The 22,450-nt window shown below is 39.2% G+C and overlaps 1 protein-coding gene across 19 annotated transcripts in view; it reads right to left on the bottom strand.

Annotated features, from left to right (window-relative positions):
* The window catches only part of Magi1 (membrane associated guanylate kinase, WW and PDZ domain containing 1), a 576,610-nt gene that overhangs the window by 79,634 nt on the left and 474,526 nt on the right, over positions 1-22,450 (bottom strand). For 9 of the 19 annotated variants that reach the window (XM_051203415.1, XM_051203407.1, XM_051203406.1 and 6 more), the window contains exons 5-7: positions 18,238-18,439; positions 10,145-10,227; positions 6,218-6,253 (exon numbers count right to left, since the gene is read on the bottom strand). In XM_051203415.1, the coding sequence (XP_051059372.1) occupies positions 6,218-6,253; positions 10,145-10,227; positions 18,238-18,439 (321 nt within the window). Of the gene's footprint in view, positions 1-6,217; positions 6,257-10,144; positions 10,228-18,237; positions 18,440-22,450 lie in introns of all 19 variants that reach the window. The other 10 variants (XM_051203414.1, XM_051203405.1, XM_051203412.1 and 7 more) reach the window with 2 other exon arrangements.

Consider the following 22,450-nt stretch of genomic DNA (forward strand, 5'->3'; position numbering starts at 1 on the left):
GGAACTCAAACTGTACACCAAGCTGGTGTCAAACTCACAGAAATCCACCTGCCCCTGCCTCCTGAGTACTGGGATTAAAGGCATGTGCCACCACCATCCAGCATCGTTTACTCTTATTTTACTTTCTTTGAGGCTATTGTGAATGGGATTGTGTCCTGATCTCTTTCTCTGTATGTTTGCTGCTGATACATTGAAAAGTTATTAGTTATGTCTTGCCACATTGCTGAATTTATTTATCATTCCTAGAAGTTTTCTGGTAGAAGTTTGGATATCTCTAAAGCACAGTGCAGTAGCATCTCCAAACAGGGGTAGTTAGACTTCTTCTTTACTTATTTGTATCCCTTTAATTTCCTTCTCTTGTCGTAGGACTTCAGCTAGTACTTCATACACACACACACACACACACACACACACACACAATGTGTGAGGGTAGTGGATATCCCTGTTTTATTTCCGGATTCCAGTGGAAGTGATCCAAGATTTCCTCTGTTCAGAATGATGTTGGCTGTGGGCTTCTCATATATAGCATTTTTTATGGTGAGGTATATTCCCTCCAGTCTCACATTCTCTTAAGACTTCTATCATGAATGAATGTAGAATTTTGTCAAAGGCTTTCCCCCATCTATTGAGACGAGCATGTTATTTTTATCTTTAAATCCCTCTACATATTTTTACCATATTTATTGCATGTGTATGTTTAACCCTCTCTGCATTTCAGGCATAAAAAAACTTATGGTGTATAATCTTTTTGATGTATGTCTATATTCTGTTTGCAAGTATTATATTGAGCATTCTTGAATCTATGTTCAGAGACATCTGCCTGTATTTTTCTTTGTGTGTGTGTGTGTCTTTACCTGGTTTTGATATTAGAGCAATACTGGCTCTGGAAGTGTTCCTTCTGTCCTTCTTTCCTTCCTTCTTGATAGAATTCTCCTGTGAATCCACCTGGCCCTGTTTATTTAGCCTAAAGGCTTTTTATTAGTATCTCAAGCTCCTCATTTGTTATACTTCTCTTTAATTTTGGTGGTTTGGATGAAAATAATTTCTTTTGGGTTTTCCAGCTTACTAGACATATATAGGTTTTTAAAGTATTTTCTTATGCCTCCAACTAACAATTTGAGCTTCCGTGGAAAGGCTACCATAAATGCTCTTCCAGGATAGTGAGATCAACAACTAACTTATCCATGGAGCCCTTATCTAATGCCTGTTGGAAACAGGAGCAAACACCCATACATAAACACTGAGTCGAACTAGAACCCAGATGCAGATGGAGAGGACAAGAACAGGCAGCAGAAACACATAGAGACAGCTTACCTGAACAAGGAGGAGCTAATGGGCCCCCAGAGTGATAGCTGGGAAGCCAGCATGGGACTGACTCAGGCCCCCCTGAATATGGGTCTCAGCCAGAAGGACTGAGCAGTCTAAGAGACCTCAGACAGTAGAGCCAGGATGTATCTCTGGTGCACAAAAGGACCTTGCTAACATATCCCCCATGGAGGGATAACTGCCTTAATCTAGAGACAGGAGAGAAGCCCTAGTCCCTACTTCTCATGACCTGTTAGATCTATATGACCCCAACTGGATGGCTTCTTGGTTTTTCTTTAGGTTTGATTTGTTGATTGTAAACTTTTTAAAAGATTGTTTATGTAATAGGAAACTTTTCTTAAGACTTCAATTATAGTAGGTAGTTTTGTTGAGTATATTATTGCAGGCTGGCAATTTTTGTCTTTTAATACTTGGAATGCATTATTTCAGGCTCTTCTGGCTTTCAGAGTTTCCATTGTGAAATTTGCTGCTATTCTAATGGGTTTCCATTTATATATGACTTGTATTTTCTTCTCTTTGAGCTTTTAATGCACTTTTGTTTATGTCCACTTAGTGTTTTAATTATGATATGTTATGGGGATTTTCAAATATTAACATTTTGTCAGCAAAGGGTCCTCATATGTTACCAACAGTCATAGAGTACAGTGGAGTCATGCACATGCACACAAATACATGCAAATTAATAACTCAAAGTTCATGTTCTGTTCAAATTTGGCTGCATATCAGTGCACACCGATGTTAAGGCACTTGGCACACAGGTTATGCCTGCAGTCAAAGGCACCCCCAACTTCTTTTTTAAAAAGCACTCAGAAGATTTTAAGATGTCTCTGAGTTTAGGAGATATTAGCACTAAAATGCATAATATAACAAAGCCTTTGTTTGTAATATCAGATCTTAAAGATTGATGTCAATCAAATGCCTGGAAATCAGTTTCCCCTTACAAAGCTAGAAATTACCATTTAAATGAAAATGAATCAGGGAAACATTTCCAAGGAGTTAGGAAATTGAAGATTTAAAAAATGCAAACTGCTGCACAGTTATGGGTTAGAATGGATGAGAGTGAAGGATAGTGTTATGACTAATTAAACCAGACCTACCAAAACCAAAAATATTTGACCTGATTATCATCAAATAAAATAGTAGAATAAGTATGGGATTTTCTTAATTTGGCAAACACAAAGAGAACCACTGTTAGATTTGCCTGTGGATGTGTTAGATACTGGGAACACAGAGGAAAGTGTACAAGCTATTACCTGTGCTTTGGTGGAGGTACAAAGAGGCTACCAGAAACCACCTCTGACTTTACCCCCTGTATCACCAACAACTTAACAGCTAATCAGTTGGTTTTTGGAGTGTGTGGGTTGGGGTGATTTTTAATTGGCAAGCACTCTGTGTGCTTCCATGCACCCACACAAGCACATACACAAATTAAACATTTCTGAAACAGATGAACCAATCCTATACATTTTTGAATTTTTTAAGCTAAAACTCAGTTTGAAATGAAAAGACAGATTTCTCACTTCCAATGTGGTAATTAACTTAATAACAGGAATTAGTCTCCTAATGCTTAAAATAGAAATAGGTCATCAATTAAAAAAAAAAAAAAGAAGCTGTTTGTCTTAGAATTTGCCATTTGGTTTTGGAAAATGGAAAAGGTCAGAAAATATTTAACAGAGAAACTGATTACATTATGTCTTCGGCAAACATTCTTGATGGCACACTGCCTGTGGCTATGGATGGATGACAGACAGGCAGGGAACACTCTTCGGCCTGTTATGGGGATTAGACAGAGAGAGCTGAGACCCTTCAAGCATGGCTCAGATCTGGGATTGTAACTCATGGTCCACACTGGCTCAGTTGCCCTATGGAATCTGCTTGTTTAATAAACATCTCTGAACACACCTTTCCCCTGGCTCATCTGAATGGAGACACTTGTAAAATGCTTACAAAGCACACAGTTCATAGCCAGTGCCTGGCAGTAAAGCACAAAGGAATTAGGATGGCTACACTTATGTGCTTCAGTTTCCTCCATCAGGAAATTTCATGTAGACCATTTTGCTCCCATGGGAGCTAATATTGATTAGTCAAATATCCTGTATTGGGAAAGCTGTCAGAGGGATGTTCTTAAAGTCTCATCTCTATTTTCCCTACTTGATTTCACTACCTACTAGATCAAAGGAAGGTTCTGTGTGTGTGTTTGCTTTTCGTTTTTTACTTTATAAAGAATGTGACACAATCTGGAGCTACTAACCCAGCTCACATTATAGAGTTGCAAAATGACAACTCTATTATCAAGTGAACTGAGTCCCACACTGACTGCCTATGCCCCCAGAGGCAGGTTAGACATTCCTTGTCACATATGGACACACATTGTTCACTGAAAACCTGACAGGTGCTTTTGTTCAAAAAATAGATTACATTTATTAAGAAAATGGGCAGTGAGCTTGTCAACAGAATCTGAAGTAAATGCAATAGTCAACAGCAAATGTGGCAAACATGAGTGTGCATTACACTACTGTGTGAACAAAAATCAGGCGGCATGCCTTCACTACTCAAGAGAAAAAACATAATTGATATATGGGTGACTGCTTTAGAATGGGACTCATTTGTTTATGATGAAGCGAAAAGTATTGTAAGAAAGTACTGGTCAGCCCAATATATGTACACACACACACACACAAAGCCTTTTCAGCACCCACATGTGCTGAACACCAAAACAAATTCTCAATAAGTCTCCTCAGGAGCATTGAGGGAGCTCTCCCTTTAATCTATTTGCAAATGTGCATATGCATGCATGTGTGCAAGTGCACACTCTTGAGCATATATACATGATCATGCATGTGAGGCATGTGGAGCCCAGTGAGGACATTATGTCACTGTGAACATGGAGAGGTCAGAGGAGTGTGTTTTCTCCTCCACCTTCATGTGGATTCCAGAGATTAAACTCTGATTTTGAGACTTCGCAGTAAGTGTATTTACCTTCTGAGACATTTTGCCAGCCACTACCATGTTCTGTCTGGAACTTGCCAGTTAGGCTAGGATGGCTGGCCAGCAAGTCCCACCTAACTCTATCTTCAGCACTGGGCTTTTAAGTGTTATACTAAGCTTTTTTAAAAGCAAAGTTTAAAGGTCCCTGTGCTGCATGGCACACACTTTACCAGCCGAGGTAAAACGCTAGCCACTAATTTAGGTAGCTTTTTAAAGTGGAAAGCAAGAAGGAGAACAAGGTTGACATGCCACAGATCCAGTAAGCAAGTAAGGAAAGCAAATACATGTCAGGGAGTCAGTTAAATGGGAAGCTAGGCCGTCTGTTTCATCCCAGAGACAGCTCAATGACTGCTCCAAACTATCTCCAAGTGTCAGCCGGGACCACATCATTAGAACACATTATTTGGAGTCTTCAATGGTAAAGGCAAGTTCTAACAATACCATAGCTACAAAGAGGAAATTACAAACTGCTTTCCTGAAATTCTAACATTCAAACTTCCGTAGAAGCAATGAAGCACGCACTACCACACACAGCTTTGTATGTTATCTCCACAGGCCACCTAGAACCACAGATTGGTCACTCACATATTTTATTCAGGTGGTAGCAAAGGCTGAAATTAATTCAATAAGTGGGTAATACTACTGTCTTTTTTCAATGATTTTATCTACTATTCTAATTTGATAATTTTTTAAATAAAACTGGTTTTAGATTATGTTATCACACAGGGCAAACCTCCAGCCATTCCCACCACAATAACCACAGAACAATTTACTAAGCAACTTAAAAAGAACAGACCTCAGGTAGTTATTGTCCATTACTGATGTATTCACTAGCTGTAAGAAGATATTTTCTAAATACTGATTAAAATGAGGCTAAAGTCTATACTACAGCTCTAGGAAACAAATAGTACATGTATATAGAAAAAGCAAAACCAAACAGGAGCAGTAATCACTATAAAATACATTTATGTTGCTAGGAATTAAGACAATTTTAAAAGGCAAGCAGATTCAGAAATCTTAGGAGAGTCCACTCACACTGATGTCAAATGACCTACTTCAAACAGGTAAGTGGGGGGGCTACTTTTCAAATAGCCAACACTTTCTCCTGAAATTTACCTGAAAGTACTTGTGCCTTTTTATCTACTCCAGTGACGCTTCAGATGGACTGCAACTAACTTCAAAACTATTGAAATCTCAACATTATCACTTCACACGGAATGTAATGCAATACAGTCCAAAAGCAAAGCAAAGAAATAGCATTATACACGCATGCAAATTACTCCCAAATTATAACAGCCAGGGAAAGTCAAGAGCTGAGTCTTTACAGAAAATGGCACAAATAAACACTGCACCCAAGATACTGACTGCAGTGACAAGGTCAGTAGCACACAGCCCATGACTTCCAAATAATACAATTATAAGACTCATCAACTGTGCAGCTCCTCACTGGAGTTATTGTATTTCGAATAGCTCACATAGCAATCAGTAAATCTGTCTCTTGAGTTTTTGTTTTTCTTGGCTTGTTTACATTATTCATATGAATGACCTTGCACACTACACAAATAAGGCAATGAAGCCAATAAGGCAATGAAGCCAAGACAGAGTACATGAAAGTTCAAGGCTCATGGCAAGTATCCCTTCATCCCCGCCACCCCCAATTCTGAATCTACAGACCAATTGACTCTTATTCTACCCTTAATCTGTTCACATCATTTCTTTGTAAACACCATGTATTACAGATAACTCCGCTGGACGCCTGTCATCAAATACACTCACTGCCTTTCATGGGCAAGCCAGGCTGAAAATTGTGACTGGAGAGCATGTACACACTCAAGGTAGAGAAGAATTCAGCAGTCTACCATGTAGGGGAATCACGCAACAGCAGCAGGCAGGGGGGCGTTACCTAGTTCACTGTCCAGCTCCTCGGTGTGTACCCCTTCTTCTCCAAAGGAAGAGCAGCAATGAGACAGAAAAGAGAAAGACAAATTCAGACACCAGCACCAAGAGAGAAACTCCCTCAGAAAACAGCAGCAAACACATCAGTATAGTGTCCTTACCTGCATTGTGGTTGTTTCACTGGCTTGGCTACTAAACTCCTAACCTCAGTGTAAATCACAAAATGGTAAGAGCTGATAGTGGCAAAATAATTATACAGCTCATTTCCTTGTATGTCAAAATGTCCTTTGATAGGTTGCAAAAGATGATAAATACCTTTGGGGTTTCCATGTTCTTAAGTGGGAAGTCACTTATTACAGACCTTATGTGTAGCAAACAAAGCCATGAGACCTTTCAATATTGGTCCTTTTAATCCTCCAATAACCCTCTCATCACAGAAGCAATTACACTCACAATTACAGCATTACTTAACTTAAAAGTAATACCGCTTGACAAGCAGAAGGTGAGGTCAAATTGAGAAAGGATGTACCCACTTTCAACAGGGGCTGGAAAGATCACTATGTCATGGTGATACATATCAAGGACGTGGTGCTGGAAGGCTACACTGAAAGAGGACTAGGGCAGAGTTCATGAATTTTCTTATTTGTTTATTTGTACATAACTCTTCTAAGCCAGTGGTTCAGAAACAGTCAAATAAAAATGTGCTCAATTATTTCAGCCAGCAAAACAAGTCAAAATCTTTTCATTCTTGACCTCTTCTGGCTGTCAATAAAACAAGTGGGTTATTACTGAGATGAGAACACAGCACAGCACACAGAATTCATTTTGTCGCTAAAATCTCCCAAGCTACAGAGAACAGGTGGCTTTTGCCAACACTGGAAGGGAGCGATGTAAACAAAGAGACAAAGGGTTGAAGCCTCTTTCCACTGTGTTACATGGCAGTGCTCAGAGCACTTTCTAGACCTTCTTAGGTGCTAAACATTTCTCAGCTAGTCCTGGGAGACAGTTTGACTTCCAGATCCCATCTTTGCCTCCTAGTGGAATCTATAGACAGTTTGTCATGCCCACCTGGCATGAACAGTAAGTTTTAACTGGTGGTCTTTTTTTTAAAAGAGGTTATCAGATTTAAATAAATCACTTGAAAAAGTATTCATTTAGATATTACCTAATAATGTTTGGGGGTGGGTTTGTTCATTTTTTTTCCCCCAGTGACTAATATGCCAGCCACTGACTAGGGGCCTGTTAAATCAGGACGGATACAATGACTCTTTTCAGAGAAGAGACATGTACAAAGCTAAACAAAATCCAACTGAATTAAGACCATGCCTAATTCTCCAAGGTCATGGAAACAGTATCTGACCTACAATATGAAAGGTACATGAATGTCAAACAAGATGACTAGAATTTAAGCTCTGTTAGAGCCAGATGTTTTTCTGTTGATGTCACTGTCACATCTGCAGGGTCTACAACGTATGTCTCTCATGGAAGACATTCAGCAGCTGTGAGAAACACGGATATATTCTAAGGAGAAGACTGCGCATCTAATTGCTGAGCAGCAACTCAGTGAGGTCTAGTGGGAATGCAAAGCAAAGGGCAGGCTAGAGAAGAGCAAGTGTGGCTGGACAAGCAGACTAGATCAGGCAGTCACTGAGCAGCCAGGGAGCCACAAGTGGGGGCAGCGAAGACATCGTCCACCGACATTGATAAAAGCTGCTGAGAGCAGCAGAAGGAAAGCATTGAGGTAGGGGACACATGTGCCCTGGCTAGGGATGGAATGGGTAGGGAAGAAAGCAGGGAATGGTTCCAGAAATGTTGAGGAAGCATGTGAATTGAGCTGACTTATGCATTAGATATGAGGCTGAAAGTGACAGGTCAATGGAATTCCTGAGTGTGTAGCTATTAACTCTCAACTAACTAACACAAGGGGCAACTAGCACAGGTTGGTGAAGGGTCAAGAGTTTGTCTCTAATTAAGCTGTCTGAAATCACTTTGACACAGCCTGTTGGGACAAAAACCAGGCAACTAAAAACATTGACCTGGTATTAAAAGGCTGGGTCAAGACTTCTAATGGCACTAGACAAAGATCAATGACCACAGGTAATTAATTAATACACTGTGGGTCTTCACTCATTTGAGAAAGGCAACATCAAGCGCAGCATCCTTACAATACTTAAGTTTAACGCTGGTGTGTTGCATTCTGTGTGCACATGACCCTGAGAGTATGAAGCAGTGCAGGCATACCATGTGAGCCTTAGTGCTTTCTTGGTCTGTGTCATGACAACAAACAGTAGCTCAAGGCAGCTCTGTGTTTACTCTTATCAGAAGACATACACTGACATGTGCCATCGTATGATGACATGTTTATGCTGTCTTCACATACACATATCATTCTAAATGAATAAAATACAGGATTGTCATGTTAAAGAGGTGATTACTGAATGGACTGCATTTGGTATGGATGTACACTTGAGTTAAAGAAAATAATGGTAATGCAGAGCTGAAAACTTTGTATTGAAAATATTAACTCATCTTAATGCCTTTATCCCACAGCAATTTTTCTCAGTTTTGCAAACTCCCATCAACTATAAAAATATAGTACCAGTATTTTCACACATTCCCAATGTACTTATGGATACTGACCCTGAAGACCCCATATAATGAAAATGGCTAAACTACTTTCAAACTCATCTCTTGTCAAAGAGATTAAACTTGTTCTATGAAGTTGTACTAAAGTACATTCTAAAGAATACATATGAAGTTCTCATCTTTGAAAATTGGTTACCTGTGTATTACACTAAACAGAATCCTCAAATACTCAGAGAGTCGTTACCTGGGTATATGAGAAACATGAGAAACAGCTCCTATCATACCTAGATCATTCCTTCTTCAGCTGTGGGAGCAAGAAACCAAAATAACACGAGCACCTGCACTGTGCTTCTTAAATTAGAAAAATACATATTTCCACTTGAACCTGTTCCAATAAACATAAACATGCAAATCTGTATTGATTTCATGTAATCTGCAGCCACATGCAACAGGAAACTCTCAGAATACAAAGCTTTTAACTGTATGCTATTTTGCAACACTGGCTTGTATTTCCCAAACATTACATTTATGTATATGCAACAATTCTGCACTTCAGGACAAATTAATAAAACTTTGTTATCTCATAGGAAAAACTGAATTCCACAATTAATTATACTACAAAATCAAATGCCAGAATTGTATAATGAGCAGCAAGCTAAGCCATTCATCTTTTAATATGTCCTCCAGAGAAAGTAATCTTGGTGGAACTCGGGTAAGTTTCCAGTGTTAAAGTGAACATACTTGGCTCTGCCTTCATTCACCTCCCCTTAATACTTGAAATAATCTTTTTCAACAGAAACTTGTATAGTCAGAAGGAACATTTGGGAGATGAAAAGGTAGTTCTAACACCTGCCTCTTTGAGAAGTAGCCTTTCAAAAATCATGATTGTATTTTAAGCCACAAAGATATTCCCAACATATTAAGATCTTCCAATTGGCCCCCAAACTGGAGAAATGAGAATTAAGAAAACAATAAGAGCCAAGAAATCTCCTGATTTCTTCTCTGAAGGCTTTTATAACATATAACATTAGCATGTGTGGAATATCAAACTATCTTTGGTTTCTATATTCCTGGAATTTCTCTAGAGTCTTTTCCAAGTTCAAGGCAGAGGAAGAACTTGCCTTTATTTCCAACAACTATATTGGAATGTACATGTCTTGAAGTGTTCTTTTGAAAGAATTCTATTTAAGCCCCGCTTGCATTCTAATCCACAGTGTGCTTCCTAAAAATTGAACAACCAAAACCACTTCAATGTTAAAAACTGATTTACCTTGTAATCACTCTTTAGAAAAATATGCACATGTAACCAAGCCCCAACTTGCTGATCCTAAAACCTCTTAGTCCTTACCATCATCTTCACATTCTTCCAGAGGCTTCTGCTGTTTGTTCAGGCACCGAGGGTCTAACCATGATGTTGTCTTTGTGTTATGGCTGAAATCCAGAGACAAAAAGAAATTTGTTTAAAAATAAAGAATAACAGCAAAGTACAAAGACAGGAGAACCACAAACACTTTTCATATCTGCTCAGGAACCAATGAAAAGATGCAGTCTAACAGTACAGCCAAACCACTAGGAGGCTGGAGGTTGGAATGATAATGGCCTTGGGTAAGTCTTAGAAGGACATTTCCCTTTCTAAGATATATTTATTCAATCAATTACTGAATGCTGAAAATATAATGTCAGCTTTCTTTAAAAAAAAAAAAAGATGTAAACGACATGCTTTTCTAATACAGTCTACTACTGTCTAGACTTATTCATCCATATTCACAGTTGTCAAATAATAAATTTTAATTTACTTTATATTTGTCTATAACTTCAACTTAGAATACTGAAATTCACTAACAAGGCTGCCGCGTCACTGTTCTGTCATATAAGCCCTTTCATGACAGTGTGAAACCCCTCAATCACACAGCACCTCAAATCTACTCATACACAATGTTCTCTACAACATCCTAACAGGTATTTAATGAACTAGTTAATTTACTTATGTATCAGTGTGTTGGCATATTTGTGCCATAGAATATGTGGTGGTCTGAAGACACCTTGCAGGAATCAGTTTTCTGCTTCCATTATCATGGTCCCAAGTACCTAACTCAGGTGTCAGGTTTGCGGGGAAGCACCTTGACTGGCAAGTCACCATGCTAGTCCCTAACTTAGGCTTTAGAGAGGTCAAAGGAAACCCAACTTCCCTACTACAAATAGAATCAGGCTATTAAGATAAAAGAAAAGGAGTGATAGAGATCCTGTCCAAATGCCTTCTGGAAGGTACAGGCCAACCCTAGAGAAAAGGTCTCAACAGACTGTAAATGGGGCCTTGTGAGCTCTGAAATACCCCAAGGGTATTGTCCTTCAGTTACACTAGAAATGTCACAGGCAAAGTAGAAAGAAGATGCCTTTGTGCTTCCCCAAGTTGGTCAAGGCACTGGAGGTCAAAGTTCTGCTTGGGCCTGACTCACTGAGCAACTAAGTGTGTGAGATGGGAACTCCAAGTTCAAGAGTTCTGGCTCAAAACTAAAAAGGAAAACAAGAAATGGAGAGAGAAAGTAAGTATTTGAAGTTTCGTCATGAATTCTCTTTTCCCAAGTTTAAAGTTCAGGCTATCAATGTAAGAAGAGGCATAGATTTGTGCCAGGATTTTAGACTAAAACCTTACTAATTGTTAAAAAGAAAATTATGCCATTTTAGCCATGTTAAACAACAACAACAACAATGAAAATTTTTAAATAATACAGTAATTCCCATCATCACTCTGATCTATAGGGCTACTTGCAACCCATTTCATAGGTTAGTTTATTTATTTGTTTGTTTGGTTTATTTAATTTATTTGTTCTCATAATAAGTAATAAGCAGTTATTACCCCAATTTTACAGAAGAGAAAAATGGAAATACAAAGATGAGGTCTGCCCAAGGACACTGGGGACACACGGCAGAAATGAAAATGAAACCGAGGGAGGCATATAGAAGAATCTGTGGTCTACACAATGATACAATGATACTAGACTGGTCACCGCTAGGAAATAAGAGTATGCATCATTTCAGAAACATATCTTTGTGTCAGTTACATTTCTTTTGCTGTGATAAAACATCACAACCAAAAGCAATTTGGGGAGGAAAGAGTTTCTTTCACCTTACAGCTTCTACTCCATCATCCAGGGAAGTCAGGGCAGGGGTCTGGGGTCTGATGAAGTTACTGACACAGAGGTCATGGAGGAGTGCTGCTTACTGGCTTGCTCAGCTTGTTTTCTTAAATAACTCAGGACAAGCTGCCCAGGGGTGCCACCCACATCAATCATTAATCAAGAAAATGCTCCATGGGCTTGTCTACAGGTAATTTTGTAGAGACATTTTCTCAATTGAGTTTCTTTTTACCAAATATGTCTAGGTTATGTCAAGTTGACAGAAACCAACAGGACAATTAACCCCTTGTTGACACACTAACACATTAATTTATTTATCCATAGACTTCCCTTTCTTATTCATTCCCAAGACCTCATATTAATACCAACATCACAATACAAAACATTCCAATTTTTAAAACTCCAGTCTTTAAAAAGTCAAACATGTTAGAAGTTCAGTCTCCTTAAAATATCCAAAGTCACTTTCAAAGTTCAAGTTCTCTCTAAAATACACAAACTCTCTCAACTATGAACACCTATAAAAAGTTACATACTTATTTCAAAAAGTACAAGCCAGAGCCCAGTTACCATCAGACCAAAGCAAAACCAAGCTCTAACACTGTAAAAAAAAAAAAAAGACTCAGTATCCAATGTTTGGGATTCACACTCTTTAGGGCTTCAGAGGACTTAGGGAGTGCCACCTCTCTGGCTCTGGCATGTAGAACCCACACATTACATTCACAGAATCAGGCCACTCCATGCCACAGCTGCTGTTGTCCTTGGTGGCTGTTCCAAAGTGCTGGGAGACAACTAAGGAGGCACCCTTATCAATGACTTCTGGTCTCTCTTCAGTGACCCTGGCCCTGCCACATGATGCCAAGTCTCAATTTCTCTCCCTGACCCCTTAAATTCTGAGGCTTCTACTACACCTGATGCTGCACCACCACCAGTGGCCTCTCAGCTGCCATCACAAGGTATAATCTTGGCCCTCTATGAACCTAAGGAAATACTTCCAGACTTCCGATCCTCATTGATGTTAGTCTCTCCCTAAATACCACTAATTTCTCAGCTCCAGCATCAAACATCCCAGTAAAGCAAGGGTTTCACTTTTGGGGTGCTGGCTCCTTGTTAATCACATTCTTTAGCCCTAGATAACCAGGAACACATAATTTTGTTATTTATTGAAATTATCAAAGGCTACAACAATGTCTATAAAAAATTCTCAAAACAACCCATGAAAATCAAACAAGTTAGGCCTCCATTATCACAACAGATGTCAACACTCATATATTTCAAGCTCCCACAAAAGTTTAGCCACTGAGCTCTGAGCACTAAATAGCTTTTCTAGCCCAAGGTTCTGAAGTCCTTCCATAATCCAGTCAAGAACAACATAGCTGGTTTTGTCACAACCCCACTCCTGGTTCCAATTTATGTCTTGATTACCTTTCTGTTGATGTGATAAAACATGAGGGACAAAAGCAACTTGGGGGAAGAATGGGTTTATTTCATCTTACAGCTTGTAGTCAATCATGGAAGTCAGAGTATGAATTCAAGGGAAGAACAAATACAAGGGACATGGAAGAGTTCTGCTTACATCCAAATATATCTAGGTTTGTATCAAGTTGATGAAAACTAACAGGCACAACCTTTTAATGTAAAATAACTACAGATTCTCACATCACCATAAAGAAGAATATAGCTAGATTCAATATACCTTTACCTAGATACCATCAAGGGCAACATCTTTATAAAGCTGTGAACTGGGACAGCTAGGACAGATGTTTATTATAAAAATAGAAATTTTATCTTATTAAGACTATGTGGTGTGTGTTTGTCTCCATATATACCTTTTAAGACAGGATCTCTCAATGCAGGTTATCCTCAAACTCAACATTCTCCTGAGATCTGGGGTTTCCAGGCTACTGCATGTTGGCTATTGGATGTGTTCTTTAGACTGTTAATATGGTATACTACAGCAATTGACTTCTCATTTTTATTCTTTTTATTTGTAATGTCCTTGCATTTTTTGTTCTTTATTTTTTGTTTTTCAGTACTAGGGTTTGAACTTGTACTGAGGCATATATGGCAAGCCTTCATTGGTATCTTTATCAGGATAAAAATGGCATAAAAACATCATACACTGTTCTTTGTCTTCTACCTATAACATTGTGTAGATATGGTACTCATTCTTCTATGACAGAATTCTCCAGTAGGAAACCATATGAGCCTAAGATTAAACTTCTTTTTCAGAAGTTTAAAATTATATACTCATTTTCCTAATAGTTAAGGGCTCCTACTAGATGATCTGCTAATCAAATTTGCGTGCTTTGTTAAATGTTTATATGTAGATCTGTGGCCACATTCCCTTAGTAGCTTGTAGAACTCTTCAAGATTGGTGATGATTGCCAGCTTGATTAATAATGGCAGATTTCCATCTTTCATTCTTTGTCTTATAGATTCTCTTTAGTTCTATTAATCAGTTCAACTGATTGCTCTTCACTTTTTCCTGTGGTCTGCTTAAGAGTGTATGCATGTGTGTGTAGCATGTGTGCATATGTTTGTTGAGATGTATTACTTTTATTTTATGTGTATAAGTGTTTGCCTTTATGCACAAGTACTACATATATGCAGGTATCTGTGGAAGCCACAGGAGGACACCAGACCCTCTGAAATTGGAGTCATAAACTTTGTATGCCACCTTGTGGGTGCTGGGAATGGAATCAGGTCCTCTGCAGAAGTAGCCAGGGTCCTCAGCTGCTAAGGCATCCCTTATTTTCAGTGTGACTTACTCTTCTTTTCCTAAGTTCTTGAGATAAAAGCTTAGACTACAGACCAGAGCGTTCACAGATATGCAATATTTTCATTTAATTTTTTTTTTTTTTTTTTTTTGGTCCCTGAGCAAAGCACCAAGGAGACTAAGACAAAAGATTACAGGTTAGGACAGTAACAAAGAAAGACTCAGCCACAAAAGTGAACGTAAGCAAACAATTGCTTTTGAAAATACAGTTTTGAGGTATTGGTTGTTTTTTCTTTCTTTTTAAAGAAGTCTAGTGTTTATTTGTGAAATGTTTGTTTTTTCTAACTTCATTAGATAATACTTTGATGTTTAGTTTTTTATGATTAACATATTTATTATGGTTTTCTATGCTTTTATGCTCAGCATACCTCAACTGTTACATCTGAAATAAGTTGGGGCTGGTGGCTGCTCTTCCAGAGGTCCTGAGTTCAATTCCCAGCACCCACATGGTGGCTCACATCTGAAATAAGTTTTATTTGCATTTAATTAATGTGATGTAGTTATTGATAATCACCATGTTCTTGCTTCCTTATAGCTTTCCTGTGGGCTACTTGACTTGAGCAAAACCTTTCTCTTTATCTGCACTACTTTGATTGTTTATCGAGCTTTGGGTTTACTATTCTCATAGTTCCACATAATAGTTCATCATCAAAAGCAGTGAGGACAGAAACTCAAGCAGGGCAGGAACTTAGATGCAGGAGCTGATGCAGAGGCCATGGAGGACTGCTGCTTACTGGTTTGCTCCCCACGGCTTGTTCAGCCTGGTCTCCTATAGAATCCTGGCCCACGGGTGGCCCCACCCACAGTGTGTTGAGCTCTTCCCCATAAATCACTAATTAAGAAAATGGCCTACAGGGGTTGGAGAGATGGTTCTGCTGTTAAGAGCTCTTCCAGAGGTCCTGAGTTCAGTTCCCAGCAAACCCATGGTGGCTTATAACCATCTATAATGGCATCTGATGTGGTCTTCTGGCCTGTAGGCATACCTGCCGACAGAGCAATATGTCAGTAAAATTTTATGAAAGAAAACGAGCTACAAGCTTGCCTGCCTACAGCCCAATCTTATGGAGTCATTTTCTCAACTTGGGCTCCCTCCTCTCTGATGACTCCAGTTTGTACCAAGTTGACATAAAACTAACCAGTACAGGGTATTACATGTAAATATTAAGATACCATATGTTACCACATTTAGGTAGTATATATATATATATTTGTATCTTAGTACATTTATGTATTCCTTTATATGTGTTTGTTATAAAATTTGTATGGAAAAAAATGTTGAACTTCTTTTTCAATCATCTAAATTAACTCAGAAAAATCAAGAGGCAAAGAAACATTTTTCTTAGTTATATTTTCGCTTTTTCTATTACAGCTTCCTGCTATTCCAGAATTCTCTTTGTTATGTAGGGTAGGTATCTTTCCTAGTGTTTGTTCATTGAAGAGTACCTCATCCTAATGGTGCTTTCAGTCTATGTAGACACTGAGCTATTTCCCCTCTCTCAGGCCACAAACAGCAATTCCGTATCTTCTAGTCCGGTGGTCCTCAACCTTCCTAACACTGCAGCCCTTTAACACAGTTCCTCGTCTTGTGGCAACCCTCTACCATGAAATTATTTTGTTGCTGCTCCAGAACTGTAATGTTGGCTACTGTTACAGGAATCATAATTTAAGTTATCTGATTTGACATGTGATCCCTAAGGGGTTGCAACCCACAGGTTGAGAACCATTGTTTTAGTCCCTGTCACATCAAAAGAGAGTTGTCTCTCATCAGTTGTTATATTTGTATATTTAAGGTGTCATTTCCCGTATTCAAGATTTTTTGTTTAGTGATGATGGTTTGAATGAGAAATGTCACCACAGGCTCATATATTTGAACACTTGGTCCCCAACTGATGGTTATGCTTCAGGAAGTTATAGAAGTTTTAGGATGTGGGGCCTTGCTGGACAAAGTCACAGGGGCTGCAGAGCTCTCAGTTTATTGCCTAGAGCTACTTGTAGCTCACTTCCTGTGCTTCCTGTGTGACAACATATATGATCAGCCAGCTTCTTGCTCTGGCCTCTTCCTGTGGTGTCTTTCTGGTCATTACGGATTCTCGCTCTATGAACTGTAAACAGAAATAAATTCTTCATAAGCTGCTTTTGGTTGACACTTTATCACAACAACAGAAAAGTAGCTTGGCTATGATGTGCATTTTCTTTGTGTTTATTCAGTTTGAGTTCATCTACTCTTTTCACTCTTACTAAATTTGGGAGATTTTGAACTGGTTATTCATTTTTTTCCCCCTTGCCTACTCATTTCCTAAAACTTTTCCTAAAACTCTGATCACCAATGTTTCGATGTTTGTAATTGGCCCAAAGATCCTGAAAATCTGTTCCTTTACTTCTCTCCCAAATTTTGGTGTTGTACCATAGAAATGTGTACTATGGTTAGAAAACAAACCCCTCACTTAGATACATGTGTGTATTTTGAAAAGTTGAGGTGCTTCATACATTCTTCTGCAATGCCTTCCTTTGTTGGTTCATTTCATGGTAGGCCATTTACATGAGAATAATACATTTATCTACATTTTTGTTTGTGTACTGGGGATATAATTAGAGCATTGTAATACTTCTTTTACAGAATAATAGCCCCTCTCCCATCCATCTATGATCCATAAAATGTGGTACACATTACTAACAGAAGGTTCTAAACACTGAGTTTAAACTTGCACTACCATTGGTGTATGTGTGTGGCAAGGGATCAGAAGATTCTTGGATTTTCAATTATAGGAATTGTGTCAGGTTTTTCTCTATATCTACTAATATTATTTGCTTAAAACTTTAATTACATACATTTTTAAGTCTTTTACGTCTACATTTTCTCAAATTCCTATTCACCTATGTTGTATCATGCAATAAAATTAGCCTGTGTTATTCCATGCACCTAAACATTCAGTGTAAAACTATGAAATTTCTTCAAGAACTACAACAGAAAATCTTTAACTTTGAGTAAAGCAATGATTCCTTGCTACCACCATAAAGACACATTCCACAACAAACAAACAAACAAACAAAACCTAAACAAGATCACTCAAATTAAAAACTCATTGACTTTGAAAAGCAATGAATAGTCACACTTAAGAAGCACCACAATTACACTTGAGAAAAATCAATTATCCAGAATACAAATTATCCGGAATATATAAAGAAGCCTGAAAACCCAGCAGTAAGAAAACTGAAACAAGTTAAGAAAAATATGCAAGTATTTACCATTTTAATGGGAAGACATAATGGTTACTTATTATAATTATATAGTAAGATTCAGTTGTCTAACCCCTTCAAGAAATTACAGACCTTATACTCCCTACACCCTTCCACACTGATTAATTAAGAATGATATGGATGAAAACCATTTTCACATGAGGCATGTGTAATGAGAATAGCACTGCTGTGTGATCAGTTCTCTAGATTTAGCTGATATTGAGAACAAGAAAAAGGAGGGGAGGGAGAGAGCAGAGGGTATTATCAGGTAGATTAAATGGTATACTTTACTCTATAAAATAGACTTCTCCATTTTCGGTATAGGCCATCTCCCAGTTTTCAGGTAGAGGACCTAAATTATCCTCTGCAGAAAGAGGTAGGTACTGAGGGAACTTCTGAGAAGGGTCCGTGATGGGAGCGGCGAGGATGCTACTATTCACAGGCGTGAGCGTTGCTTCTTGGTGAGTGTGCTCGTCCTGGTCTCCAGAATCGGCTGCTCCATGGGAGAGAGAAAAAAACAAACAAACACAAAGCTATTCAACAACACAATCCAAGCCGGGGAAATACATGATGAATGCATCTACATTCTTTCCCCACACTCATTCGTGCTCCTAGATTTTATTAACAAGTATTAATTATGCATAATAATGGCTTTCATCATGTCATTTCCATACACGTACATAATGTGTTTGGATCATATTAACCCACGACCCTCTCTTATTCTCTCTCTCATTAATTCCTTTTGTCTTCACTCCTAGCCCTCCTTCTACTTTACCTTCTAGTGACTCATGTATTTTTTTATCAGTGTGTTTACAAAAACCTATATGTCTTACAGTGGTGACATTAATCAACCTTGTGTCTGCTAATCAACCCCGAGAACGTGGCAAGCATCACAGAGTTTGTGGCCTCATGAGCTGCTTCCTCTTTCACGACCCAATCTTACACAGACCTTGAGCAGGCCTTCATGGCTGCTGTGATCTCAAGAGTGCAACAGTGATGCCCAGAAGTTAGGGTCCTACACCACTCCTCAGCTTTTATCAGCTCATATAAATTCAGTTATTCCTTCATCTGCAAGGTTCCCTAAGCCTCGGTGGGGGTTTTATATATGTCTCCTTTATAGCTAGACATTTAACAATTATTTAATTTCTATATTGTGTATCCTTGATGAACACAGTTGCAAAAATTCTCAATAAAATACTTGCAGACCAAATTCAAGAGCCCATCAAAAAGATCATGATCAAGTTGGTTTCGTTCCAGATAAGATTTAATCAGTAATTGTGACATATTATGTAAATAGACTCAAAGACAAAAATTGTTTTTCATTTCAAGAGAAGAACAAAACAAACAAACAAACAAAAAATGCCCAATCCAGCATTTACATCCTTAGAAGAACTTATCTTTTCCTAATTGCTGGTTATCAACCATGGCTTCTGTTTCACTTGGGTAAACAGAAAAAATCAACATGCCTACCACGGCTGAGGGTATAGCTCAGTAGCAGAGCACATGTGTGGTATGTGCAGGGTCTTGGGTTCAATCTCTAGTACAAAAGTAACCACCCAAACAAAACAAAACACAGCAATAGTTATTGCTTTGAAAAGAAACAAGGACAATTATCTTGAAGATGCCAAAGAAGAAACCAATTTATCAACTCAAACCCTAAGGATTCTGTACCAAAATCTCCTCACAGTGATCTAAGCTCTCGTTCCATTGAATTGTTTGGTTTCATGACTCAGGAGGGGGAAAAAGATCAAACTGAATACACAGACTCAGTGGCATTTTTGTAGATTTTTGTATAAGTTATTAGAAGATATTTGATAGATTCTGGCAAAGATGAAAATACTGACAAATTAAGCTGGAAAGAATACAAAATTTTAGAATATAGAGACAGCTATGGCAGTGAGTCAGAACTGAGACTCCTTTGGGAAGCTAAAGCGACTGTTCCTGTGAAAACCAAGACAGTTACCCCAGAACAGTATCATGTGGGTGGACTGATTTGACTTGGATCTTAAAAGAAGGCTTTAAGTGAATGTGTCTCCTTGCCTCCATATTAACCAGAAACACCAAGGGTGATATCATCAAAACACCCATAAACAGCAGTGTTGACATCGCTGCTGACTTTTTATAGAGGAGGATGATATTAAATGTCAATCTCCATGGGGCTTTAAAACATAATAATCAAGATATAGTCATTTTCTGTCTCTCATAGTCACTCCCCTGTAGACACTTCTGAGTGAAAGCAGAATAAGGGATTAAAACACTGGCTCCCAAAGTTGTCTGATGAACAGCTAGTGAGCTCAACACATGAGAAGGCTCTCCAAAAGGTGGACGGCAGCATGCCAAGCCTACAAGATGAGCAGTTCTACCGCAACCCAGCATCACTGAATAGGCCATCTGTAGGACTACCCTGGCCAACATCTCTCCCCTCTTAATTTGATGCCATCATTAAGGATATTGTTTGGAGGCCATTCTGTGTCTGTGTGGTCCAGATATAAACAGACACAAATCCACTCGTGATTCCAAGTCACACTCTTGGATTTAGGGATATTCTATCATTTTTGCCTTTTCCATTGGTTCAGGAACAGATGCATGTTACAAGGTTAAGCAACAGAGGTCACACACATGTCTTACTCACATTTCTATTGCTGTGATAAAACACCAAGACCAAAAGCAGCTTGGGGAGGAAATGGTTTATTTCAGCTTACAGCTGTGGTCTACCATGGAGAGATGTTCAGGCCAGGAACTCAATCAAGGCTGGAACCCAGAGACAGGAACTGAAGTAGGGGCCACAGAGGAAAGCTGCTTACTGGCTTATTCCCCATGGCTTACCCGACCTACTTTTTTATACCACCCAGGATCACTTGCCCGTGGGTGGCCCTGCTCTCAAAGACCTGGGCCTTCCCGCATCAACCATTGACCAAGAAAATGCAGTGCAGATTTGCGTACAAGCAAACCAGATGGAGGCTCTCAACTGAGAAGCTCTCTTCTTAAATGAGCCTCGCTTGTGTCATGTTGAAATAAAACGAAGCAGCACATCAAGTATAGAAATGTTGGTGGAGCAACTGGCACCCTGTTGATAATGGAATAATCAAGCAGAAGTTGTTAACACTTGATGTGCCGGTGATCCCTGTAACATGGCTTAGCAAGATGTATGGTATGCAGAGACAAAACTGGGTGAAAATTGTGTTCCGATAGAGACTTTAAGGTCATGCCTGAAACCAAAGCTGTCCCCAGGCTATGCATCTGCTTAATGCCTCAAAATCACTTTCTTTCTCAAACCAATACAAGTTCATTTTTACAACTTGCTTCTTCTTTTGGAAAACAGAAAATGACAGATTATATGGCTGCAGTGGGAGAGCCTGGAGGACCCAGGAGGAGCCTGCAGCAGCTTCTGTGGAGGATTTGACAGTGGTCTTAGGAGCCACGGTTGTGGCCAAGACTGGCTTTGATTGAGGCCACGAGGGCTTGTGCAGGTAAAGCCAAGGGCAAGGAGTGGATCCCCAGCACCAAGCTGGGCCTCCAGATTAAGGACACGAAGATCAAGACTCCAGAGGAGATCTACCTGTTTTCCCTGACCAATAAGAAATCTGATGTTATTGATTTTTTTTCCTGGTTGCATCCATAAAAGGTGACATTCTGAAGATCATGCCAGTTCAGAAGCAGATTCAGGCTGGCCACCAGACTAGTTTTAAGGTTTTTGTCACAATGATCATGTTGGTGTTAAGTGTTCCCAGGAGGTAGCTACTGCTATCTGAGGTGCCAACATCTTGGCCAAAATTTCCTTTGTCCCTGTGTGGAGAGGCTACTGGGGGAACAAAACTGGCAAGCCCCGCACAGTTGCATGCAAAGTGACAGGCCGCTGTGGCTCTGTGTTGGTGGGACTCATCCCTGCCCCCAAAGGCACTATCATGTCTCTGCTCCTGTGCCCAAAAAAACTGCTGCTGATGGCTGGTATTGATGACTGCTACACATCACCAGGGACTGCACTGCCACCCTGCACAACTTTGCAAGGCCACCTTTCATGCTACTTTTAAGAACTCCAGCTATCTGACCCATGACTTCTGGAAAGAGACTGTGTCCACCAAGTCTCCTTATCAGGAATTCACTGGCCATCTTGTGCAAACCCACACCAGAAGCTGTAGCCACCACAGAAGGGTTTTATTTCAGAAAACTAAAGTAAATTAAGTCGGATTAAAAAAAACAAAACAAAACAATGTTTTCTGAAGTTAGATGTGTTACATTTGTTTATGCTGTGGAATATTTGTCTAATGCTGCAAAGTTGTGTTGTGTTCTTTTATGTTGCAGTAGCTTAACTCTGTTAAACAAAGCCATGTTACTTTGCCTGTCTAAAACATCTGATTGGTCTAATAAAGAGCTGGGTGGCCAACAGCTGAACAGGAGAACAGCTAGGCAGGGCTGGCATGCAGAGAGAATAAATAAGAGGTGAAATCATGGAAGAGGAGAACTAAAAGCGAGAGAAGGAGGAGGATTTCAGGGGCCAGCCACC

The sequence above is a fragment of the Phodopus roborovskii genome, unplaced genomic scaffold, assembly GCF_943737965.1.
Source record: "Phodopus roborovskii unplaced genomic scaffold, PHOROB, whole genome shotgun sequence".
In the NCBI taxonomy this organism is placed as follows: Eukaryota; Metazoa; Chordata; class Mammalia; order Rodentia; family Cricetidae; genus Phodopus; species Phodopus roborovskii.